General features: G+C 51.9%; 1 protein-coding gene across 1 annotated transcript; it reads left to right on the top strand.

Annotated features, from left to right (window-relative positions):
• Window positions 1-176: 176 nt before the first annotated feature.
• Window positions 177-8,445, top strand: POLH (DNA polymerase eta; the record flags this gene model as incomplete). Its single annotated transcript, XM_079549942.1, has 10 exons — window positions 177-313; window positions 394-528; window positions 606-817; window positions 1,149-1,318; window positions 3,911-4,014; window positions 5,043-5,162; window positions 5,400-5,523; window positions 6,110-6,175; window positions 6,849-7,012; window positions 7,596-8,445. 10 exons carry the CDS (start codon window positions 177-179, stop codon window positions 8,443-8,445), a joined length of 2,082 nt encoding a protein of 693 aa, XP_079406068.1.
• Between the last annotated feature and the right edge of the window lie 2,528 nt (window positions 8,446-10,973).

Below are 10,973 nucleotides of genomic sequence, written 5' to 3'. Positions count from 1 at the left end.
GGAAGGAAGGGAAGGGGAGGGCAGAGCGCGTGGCGCAGGCGCGAGGGCACGGCGGCTCCGCGCACGCGCCGCGGGATGAGAGCGCACCGCCCGCTCCTCCTGAACTGCAGCAACCAGAGCGCAAGGCGCGCCTCAGCCAGCTCCGCCTCCATCCCGTCCGATCGGACGGGGTCGCGATGTCGCGGGGTCGGGAGCGGGTGGTGGCCCTGGTGGACATGGACTGCTTCTTCATGCAGGTGGAGCAGCGCTTCGACCCGCGGCTGCGCGGCCGGCCCTGCGCCGTGGTGCAGTACAACCAGTGGCAGGGCGGCGGGTAGGTGCGGCGGCCGCTCGGCTCTTCCCTCCCCTCTTCTTCTCTCCTCTCCCCACGCTCACGGCCGCGGTGCGTTTTAGGATCATCGCGGTGAGCTACGAGGCGCGGGCCTTCGGCGTGTCCCGCGGGATGTGGGCGACGGAGGCGCGGGCGCTGTGCCCCGAGCTGCTGCTGGCGCGGGTGCCCGAGGCGCGGGGCAAAGCCGACCTCACCCGGTGAGCGGGGCCGGGGGGCGGCGGGCCGGGAGCGGCGGGGCCCGGAGCGGCGGGCGGCGGCTGAGCTGTGCCGGCAGGTACCGGGAGGCCAGCGCCGAGGTGATGGAGGTGCTGTCGCGCTTCGCCGCCATCGAACGGGCCAGCATCGACGAGGCGTACCTGGACCTGACGGGCAGCGTGCGGGAGCGGCTGCGGGAGCTGCGGGGCCGGCCCCTGGAGGCCGAGCTGCTGCCCACTACCTTCGTGCAGGGGCTGCCCGCCGGGCCCGGCCCCCGGCCCGCCGACAAGGGTACGCGGGGTTCGGCCCCGATGGCCCCGCGGGGCTCCCGGTGCCGGGCCGGCGCTTCGCGGGGCGCGGCTCTGCCGTCCCGCCGCGTCCCTTCCCGCTGTGCTGCCGGTGCGGAGGGCGGCGATGCTTCGTCTCCCCTGGAAGCGCGGCGCTGGAAGTGGGAGCTGCGTGCTCCCGCAGCCTATAGCTCTTAAGTTGCCTGCTTTTTTCCTCGCTGCTGGTGCGCGCTCTCAGATGTAGGCGGCGGTTTGCTGGTGCTTGCCGATGCTGCCGGTCCCTTTGCTGGGCTCACCGACACCCACGTCGCTCCCCTTTGCGTTCCTTTCTGTAGAGGAGCTGCGGCAGCGTGGCTTGCAGGAGTGGCTGGCGTCGCTGTCTTTCGATAACCTCAACTGCCCCGACCTGCAGCTGGCCATGGGAGCAGTCGTTGTGGAGGAAATGAGGGTGGCTGTGGAGAAGGCCACCGGATTCAGGTGCTCGGCTGGGATTTCGCACAACAAAGTACGTGTGTGAGGCATCAGCCTCGCTTCTCTGAGCCAGAATGTGCCACAGCGGTGCCGTTGTGTTCTTCTAACCCTGTCAGATGGAAGATGAGCGGGGAATGCAATAGCGAGAGAATGACTTTTACTGACACAAACTCCCACTGACTTGGAGGAAGAAGGAAAACACCAGCGTGCTAGTACCGAGCTGCTTTTCCTCTTTCTGGTCAGTTGGTCTCTGCCACCTGCTAGCCATGCTCTGGGTGATGCTCAGCCAGCCACACCAGCACCTGATGCATGGCAGCAGCTGCAGAAGCAAACTGACTTTGATGCTGCAGTTGTGGAGCTCAGCCTTTGCAGAAGAGGCTCACCCATTACAACTTTAAAGTTGCAGGCGCTGGCCAAAATGAGAAAAAGATAAAGATTATGCAGGTGCTTTGAACTCAGGGGAAATACATCTCATCTTGGACTGCTGTAGATATAACTTAAGCTTCCACCAACCAAATGCAGATACTGGAGCTAGCTCTGTACAGGCTCACCTGAAAAAACAGTAAGTGGACTGTGGCACAAAGCTGAGTGAGCTGTACAGAGCACTGGTGTAGAAATTTCCAATGGAACAGATGTTCAAGTTCCATATTTGCTCTCCATAACAGAGAACATTCCTGCTCATCATAGGAGCATCTCCCATTCTTGCATTTTATTTTTAAGGAGAATAAGGGATTGATGATGGGCTGTCTCTGAAGAACTATGTATGTATTGTATCAAGTGCAGTGCAGAGACCACCAGGTCAGAAGCCTGCACGTGGCCGTGGTGCAGAATGTGCTACTGTGCTGCCACAGCCAGCTCAGCTCTGTGTGTGTGAGCCTTTTCTGCAGAGGCTGAAACAAGGTTTAGGGTTCTCAGTAGACCACAGCGCATTTTGCCCAGCAGGAAATCATCCACAGTTACAGCATCAAAGTCAGTTTGTTTCTGCAGCTGCTGCTGTGCATGAGGTGCTCTCAGTGGCTGGCTGAGCATCGTCCAGAGCATGGCTTGCAGGCAGCAGAGACCAACTGAACAGAAAGAGGAAAAGCAGCTCAGCTCACCTCAGTGCCAGCAAACTGATCTTCTTCCTCCAGATCACGGTGAATTTGTCAGTAAAAATCATTCAGTGAAGGCACCCACTGTTCCCTAAACTCAAGGGTGAAGGATACCTGCACTTGTTTTTCCTGATTTAAAACTATTTTCTTCCTGATGAGCTAACTGGTTAGAGCATACCAGGAACTCCGCTGATAAATTATATAGTCACCAAATGAGCTATTTGGAAGCACTAGGAAGATAACAGCAAAGTTTTAGTAGGAATGACTTGTGCCAAACTAATGCCATGTACCACACTTGACAGTGGTCTGATACAGGAGAAACTTTTCTGATGCACTTCTCATTGTAAGTAGAAGATGCTAACTTGGCAAGATACAACACGAATGAGGTTATCTGTCTGCATCTACCTAAAATTACTGTAGTCTGTAATAACTGTTTAGTGAATTACAGTCAAATTGGAATGTCTGAAGTGGGATCCTGGGGAGATCAGTCTGAGTTCTAGTAAGAGCCAGTGTTTTCAATGAAGCCCATAAGAAGATAACAGCTGTAGGAATTACAGGTGAATACTAAGCACGGACAGGGCTGAAGACCTGGGCTGTAAGAGTTGTGGGAGATGAGATTAGGGATGAAAATTCTGGGCTTGGAGAAGTCCAGAAACAGGCTAAAATCCTTTCTATTTGAGTGGCTTTCAGGAAAAAATAAAATGAAGAGGTTTTTGGCTGAGTTGCAGTAAGTCAGGAATTAGCCTGGGGTTATTGTGAGCAATCAGCAGGTTGAGTCAGTAATGGGAGTGCAAATGGCATGCCCTGCTGCAGTGTGTGCTAATTAGAGAGGTGTCATAAAAAGTAAACTCATCAGTCATTGGTTCAGCTTGCAGCAGTTTGCTTCAGGAACAGCGTGGTAGAACTTGGAAGAGTCTCCAGTGAAATAAGAATATCTGGACAGCTGCAAAATGACTGGATATGAAAAGCTGAAGGAAAGGGATCTGCTTTGTCTAGAAAAGAGCAAGGGTTTGAAAAAGTCTGTTAACAAAGATGCAGCTGCTCTGTTGGGAAAAGGCTTTGTTTAGTTATGTGTGGTAAAGCAGTGAAAGATGAAATTATGGGACTTTTTAAAATCGGCCATACTTATTTCAGCGGTGTATTCTTGATCCTGTGTTAGACTAGGATGAGAGGGGAAGCAGTGTAGCAGATAGGTGAGAGAACATCCTTTTCAAGCTAGCTTTTGTATGTTTTGCAGTTTCCTTTTGCAGCATTATGCTGCCGTAGACCTTGCAGAGAGAAGCTTAAAACTGTGACATTGAGAAAAATCAAGATAGAAACAGAAGATGAAGGAGCAAGCATAGTGAGAGAAATAGCTGGAGGAGGATTATGGAGATGCTGGGTGGTCCCGTAGCGATGCAACCTCTGTGCCCTTCCTGGCAGCCTCTCCAAAGGCAGCCCTTAGCACTGCTAAAACAGCACGTGCTGTTGAGTTCTGGGCAATAAAGTCAGCACAGTTTTTAATAACAAGCTTTCCACCCTCTTCCATATTACAGATGCTGGCAAAACTGGCCTGTGGGTTAAACAAGCCCAACCGCCAGACACTGGTATCTTCACGATCTGTCCCGCAGCTCTTCAGCCAGATGCCTGTCAGCAGTATGTGAGTACTGGGGAGCTGCCTGCTTTTGTGCTGCCTGGGGCTTAGGCTGAGCTGTTGTGGCAAGAGCACGTATTTGAAATGCTGGTGCTGCACTTCCTCAGTCTAGGCTTTTTATGAGGAAGAGAGCTCTGCTTGCCTTTGTTACTGTGGTCCTTGCTTCTGTTAGTTTTGTCCTTACTTGCGTAAAGAGACCAAAGTGGCCTGGGTGTAGGAAACTGTTCCTGGCTATCTCACCAGAGAGCAGTCTAATGCTAATTGACAGCAGTCAGCAAAGGCTTTCAACATCCACAGTAACTGTTCATCTGTCTATTTAATAGAGGGAGAGGAAATCCTGCTAGGAATCCCCTACAGCTGTGCATGACAGACCATGCTTGGGAGCTGCAGATCTGCTAGTGAGCAAACTGCTCCCAAAGAGCCCAACAGCATCACTGTCGGGGCTTTTCCTAGGAAGAACAGTGCTCAGGATGGCTGCTGGGATGCACAGGTGTAAGCAAGCAGCAGCCATGGGCAGGGAAGCTGTAGCTGTGTCCCCTTGTAGTGACAGAGCTGTTTTTCCAGCGTGCAGGTTTAGTTTCATTTTGAGCATCTACACTGTGCACAAATGCTGTCTCTTGTGGGGAAGTGTTACCAGCCCTACTGTTCTGCAGGAATGGATCCCTGGTCTCCAGACTTGTAGTGCTGGTCTCTACCTTCAACGTATCACTGATGATGGGGAAGTGGGAGTGGGCAAAGGTCCTCACCATGTAGGTAGAAAGCATGGAGTTTGCAAGGTGTTCCTAAGGGCATAGTTCAGGATTATCTTTTCAAGATGGAACTGAAAGAGTCACTGAAACTGGGCGAGCTGAAGAGCAATTCCCACTTCAACCCATATTCAGCCTTCTACTAGCAAAAGTCATGAACCAAGTGTTCCCTTTTGTCCTACCAGCCTCTGAGTGCTTTTAGTTGTTCTGAACTAGTGGCAGCTGCAGCAGAAAGGCTTATAATAGTCTTCCACGTGGTGCTCTCTTATTTTTTTTCCTCTGTTGTAGCCGTAACCTGGGGGGCAAGCTTGGTGTTGCCATCACAGACATCCTGGGAGTGGAGTACATCGGGCAGGTGACACAGTTCAGTGAGATGGAGCTCCAGACTCACTTCGGAGACAAGACTGGGTAATGATGTACCACTTGCTGCATTTTGGGTAACAAGGGAGGCAGCTCATCACTGCTGATGTCAGAGCAGGGACTGAATTCTACTGCCCGTTGCGCCTGTCACAGTTGCCTGCATGCAGGGCAGCAAATTGTCCACTGGCGCCTGTGGAACCACTGCAGTGGGTGTCCCTGTGTTTACACATTCCCACAGGGGCCACATTGGCTGCCTTTACATCATCATTCTTCTGTGGCTTTCAGGTCCTGGCTCTATGATCTGTGCAGAGGAATTGACGATGAACCCGTCAAGAACCGCCACTTGCCTCAGTCCATTGGCTGCAGCAAGAACTTCCCTGGAAAAACAGCCCTGGCAACACAGAAGGAGGTAGGAAAAGCCAACATCTTGCAAAAAGAAACTCAGCTTTTGGATTGGAGAATAAAAGAAAGAACTCCAAAAGCAGAGATTGGCTTGCAGAACTACTGCTTTTCTGTGCCATGGTACCCTGAAACTGAAGCCAGGGGTCTAGTGGCAGGGAGCAATTTGGACCGCTAGATAAATCCCCTGTTGACAGAATTGAATTGAAAACTCATAAATAAAAGGTCCAGCTTCATAATTTCCATGAACAAAAAGGCTTTCATGGTACCAAGCTTCCAGGGCTGGTTGCTAGAAGGAAGGTAACTAGCTGAAAGGAGGGGAGAGGCAATAAGAGAGCCGGGGCTGTGGAGCCTAACTACCTTTAGGCAAGATCTGGGAGTAATGCGATAGGATTGGATTGGTGTCTGCAGTGCTTTGCCTCCAGAGTTGCCTGGGCCATTTCTTCCAGAAGCACTCCAGAGGTTGGGCTTTGTGATAAAAATGTCTGTTTCGGTCTGATCCCCTTGCAGTGTTCCTCAGTGTCTGTAGCACTGCTCTGACCTGGCAGCAGTGCTGTGAGTGTGGGCCCAGACCTGCTTGTAACTCTTTTATCCAGGTGCAACACTGGCTGCTGCAGCTGGCCTTGGAGCTGGAATCCAGGCTGATCAAGGACAGGAGTCAGGTAAGGAGGAGTGCAGGGACAGCATCCTTCCTTTTATGCCTGAGGAGGCCAGGCCTTCAAGGAAGCCACAAAGTCTTTGTTCACCAAGAGCTGCTTGCAAGAGGCTTAGGGCAGTGGGAGTGGGGGAAGGAAATCAGCCTGCCTTTGGATGCATGCCAGCGCTGAGGTGCTCTGAGCAAAGAAGTGTGCAAGAGTCCAGTCAGAAAAGATGACTTTGTCCCAGAATGCTGCAAGGCCAAGGATGGTTCTCTTGTGCTTTAGGATGCAGGAACTTGAAACCTGCTGCACTTTTATCCAGCCTCATTGCTGTTCTGTTGCAGCTTTTAAGCCCTTAGCTGATGGTGTGACCTTTGAGAGCAAATAATATGATTAAATCCACAAATGGTAGACTGCTAGCTTCGCTGCTGAAGGAAGGCCAGAAAATGGCACACAGCTGCCTTTGAACAAAAGCGAGGACAAAATGCTTGCCAGTCTGCGTGAGGCAGTTGTGTAAGTCCTTGCAGTCCTGTATCACATCCCTTGGAGATCAGAACGGGCAGGACAAGCTGCCATCTGTCTCATAGCATCGAGAGGTAGCTGGGTTGGATAGCGCTCTAGGCAGACCGTCTCTGCCGCCATTCCGGCTCTTCCCTGTAGATGTCGCCTGCGGCACAGCTACGTCTTCTCTTTGCAGAACCACAGAGTGGCCAAGCAGCTGATGGTGGTCATCCGCATGCAGGGAGACACCAGGCTGTCACGCTTTTGTGCTGTCACCCGCTACGATGCCCAGAAGATCTTCAGTGATGCCTTTGCCCTCATCCAAAACTGCAATATGGCTGGGGCTCACCAGGCGGCCTGGTGAGTATGGGAGGAAGTGGTTCGCATCCTTGCTAGGACCTGACTCATGTGACTGATGGTTGTGCTGACTGGCAGGAAAAGGACAAAGATGCTTTTTGGGATGAGGCCATTGGGGCAAGCAGAAAAACTAGGGTGCACAACTGCTGTATTTAACGTAACTTCCTCCCTCCTGCTCTGTAATAGATGCAAGAGTGTACTTTTAAGACAAGGCTGTTGCTAAGGCCCTCTCTTTGACTAGAAGTCACAGTAGCTCCAGCCTGTGGCGGACTGAAAGTCTTGGCTGGCAGCTGGCTGTCCCTGCTCTGGTACCTGTTTTCTGGGGGAGGAAGTGCTGTTTTGGGATGAGACTTTCTGCTGTGCCCAACCTAGCCTGCAGTATCTGAGAGACTGTGTTCTGGAGATAGCATAACAAACGGTTACAGGAAACATTCCTCCCACCACTTGTCAGATACCCAGACTAAGCGCTTTCACAAGTTTCCTTCTCTCTTGCCTGTGAGCATTTAATGCTGTTCAAAGTCTTACCTCAGGAAACTACTTGCTTCCCAGAATGGTGTCCGAGTTGACATTGGTCTGTCCTTTGCAGGTCTCCACCACTCATATCAGTGCACCTTGCAGCTAGCAAGTTCTCTGCTCCGACATTCCTCTCCGCAGGCATTGCCTCCTTCCTCACTAGTGAGACTTCACCTGATGGCACTGCTACTGGCAGCACAGAGGCCACATCTTCCATGAGACCTAGGGTCAAATTTTTCAGGAGCCCAAGCAAAGAGCATAGACAGAAGCCAGCTAATGCTATTGAGTCGTTCTTCCAAAAGGTGACAGAAAGGCAGCAGTCAGAGGCAGTACTAACCACCCTGCCAGCTGCTACCCATGCTCAGTCACCTGCACCCAGCTCCCTGGAGCACCCAGAGGGAGACGGTGCAGGACTTGCCTCTGAGCAGTGTGAGCTGGAGGCCTCTGTGAAGCAGAGTCCCAGAGATGGAAGCCCTGCTTCTCCTTGCAAGAGGCCGCCCTGTGAGGAGCTGCTGTCTGATGCTACACAGACACCCTCAACTCCACCCAGCTCCAGGATCCTTCTGAAGTCAGAGCCAGTTCTGGAGGAAAATGAGCAGAATTTGCCACCCTCTGAGCAAGCCCTGCTCCCTCATGTCTCACCAGGAGATCAGCAGTGCTGTGACAAGTGTGGCCAATATGTGCTGGCCTGGGAGCTCCCAGAGCACATGGACTACCACTTTGCTGTGGAGCTGCAACGCTCCTTCCAGGAGTCCAGCTCCCCACCAGCTCTAGCAGAGGTTCCCAACCCCAAAGCTGCAGCTTCTGAGTCTCCTGCCAAAGTGAGGAACAGGTCCAAGACTCCAACAGGACCTAATGCAAAACGACCTCGGGAAAGTGTGACAAGAACTTTAGATTTTTTCTTTAAGCGCTTACCTCCTTAATGCACAGTCATGCTGGAAGTTTTTAGAGAATCAGTGCTTTTAAAAACAAAACCTTTTATACTGCCTTTCAGGTTTTAGTCCAGAGAAATCTAATAAATTATCTCTGTCCAACTCTAAGATGAATTAGAACTGATGAGTAGTGTGTGGTGCTGGATGTACCCAAATTTGAATTGCATACGTAGTATGGTGGTGACTACCATGCCTGTACACGCGTGATGCTACCAGAAGCTGCATCATACTCTCATCTACCTCCTGCCATGGGTATTTATTGAGTCTCACTGCTCTGTAGGTAATTCTTTATTTTTTCCTGTGATGAGAATGCTTTTCCAGCACTGTAAAAGCAGGTAGTGAGAACACAGAGGCTTATCTAAGAATGATCCAGCCAAGTCTAGGTTTGAACCCCTGTTCCCTTACTTAGAATGAACCCTTCATCTCACTGTAGTCTCCACTGGCTGCACTTGCACTTCCACATTTATACACAGTAGCTTATTCCTATGGTCATGTTTCCCATCCCTTCCTCCCAGAAGGGGAACTGCTTTTTTCTTTTTTCCTCCATAGATTAGTTCTTCCACCAAAGTGGTTTCTTTATGTATGGTTTGGCAACTGTATTGCTGCCTAGTATGCAGCGCTCATCACTAGCTCTGGAGTGCACAAGAAACACTGCTAACATCAACTAACCCTAGTGGCTACAGAGCTGACGAAGCAGACTACTATACAGCAAAACAGTGGGCACTGCCAGGAGACCCTCCATCAGGGCTGGAGATGGGCTCATCTCCATGCTGCAGTGCCTGGGGCCTCTGGGCCTCTCAGAAACCAGGCTGCTGCTGCTGGAGCCCAGCTCCAGAGCAGTGGGAGGGAGCATACAACGTCAAAGCAGTGCGCAGTGGGGCCAGGAAACTCTGCATACTCTGCAGAGTGTTTCATCAGCTGCAACCTTTCTCTCCCAGAGCAGAGGGGAGAGTCTCTCAGGCAGGAGAGAATGAGACGAAGTACAGCCGTAGTTGCATGTGCTGTTTTCCTTTTGTTTCTGAGCAGCACCATCCTATTTCCAGCTGTGAGCTGTTCTCCTTCCACCAGCCAACATTCTCCGCTGTGCTGGGAAGCCACCACACTGCTGTCAGTGGCTACCTAGTGTATATAGCATGACAGTTACAAGATGTTGAGAAGCACAACGCAAAGCTGGTGCTGGTGTGTGCAGCAAGCTCTGCTGGCAGCGAGCAGAGGAAGGAATTAGAGTCCCTCCCATTAATTAAAGCCCTCACCTTGCAAAGTGACAAGTTTCCTGAAGTCTTCAGAGAAAGAGAAATAGCAACCAGTCTGGCAGGGTTGCCTCACAGTCCTCTGACAGCAGCACACCTCATTTCCTAAGTGTCTGGCAAGACCGGCCTTAGCAGGTGCTGCTGCTGCTGGTCACAAAAAAAAATGAGAACTCGCAGCCACTCAGTGACATGGATCACTTCCATGGGGAAGCCCTCCTGCCTCTTGTCCCAGGAGAACAACATGTTCTCAGGGAGATACCACAGCAGCTGCAAACCCCTTGATAAGGTTGGAGCTATTTTAAAAGCAAGTCACCAGTTAGGTCTGTGCCCTAGAATGCATCCCTTTAATTAGGCTCCAGGGCAAGTTATGACAGCAAGAAAGCCCCAGCCACAGGCAGTCCCGCCCCTAACAGCCAGAAGAGCTGTGCTCAGAGTGACGTAGCAGCCTGTCACCTCAGGCTTGCTCAGATAAGTTGGGAGAGCGAGGTTGTAAACAGCAGCATGCACGCATTCCTTCCACACCCTGGGATGGTATTTATAGAACTGAGTGCAGGATGCGGGGTGAAGGGCAGCCATGACCCAGCTCAAGGGCAGCAGGGTAAAAGCCTGGCTCCACCCTCACTCACTATGCAACTTGGCCAGCAACCTCCATAAAACATCTTTATTCTGTACATTTATTTATAGACAATCAGGGAACAGGGACAAGCCCCAGCATTAGAAAATGTCAAGACAACAAAACAGCAATCATGAAGAGCATGGCACCTAGAACAGTCATGCCACAGCTGGGAGGGACAAGATGGGACCAGCCATCAGCTATCTATCTCCGAGAGGGTTAGAGAAGCCCATGCCTGCTTTGGTGTGGAAGACACTAGGGCTGCTGCAAACAGCTGGCATCATGTTCCCCACCCCTTTCTTAGTGAGCCATGAGCACCAAAGGGTAGAGCCTGCTGGCAGCTGGCACCAGTCCTCTCAGGCATGGCTGAAAGACCTACGACCACAGCCAGCGACCCTGACCCAGCAGCTGCGTTCTCCCTGCTGAGCTGACTTACAGCTGGGTCAGTGCTCCTCCCAATGGGCAGGCAGTGCCTGCTTCTGTCATCGAGCTGCTTCTTGAGTCCCTTCAGGTACCTCACCATTTCACCAGCCTCCCCCAGTCCCAACATGCACTCTGCAGTGCTGGCATCTTTTGTCTCCCCAGGTATTATGCTGTCCACAGATCAGCAGCATGGGCCACCCAGCACATTGGGTGCAGGCATTGCCTGTGCCAGC

Source organism: Tetrao urogallus, assembly GCF_951394365.1.
Source record: "Tetrao urogallus genome assembly, chromosome: 2".
In the NCBI taxonomy this organism is placed as follows: domain Eukaryota; kingdom Metazoa; phylum Chordata; class Aves; order Galliformes; family Phasianidae; genus Tetrao; species Tetrao urogallus.
Note: the sequence above shows the minus strand (reverse complement) of the source record. Positions and strands in the feature narration are given on the sequence as shown.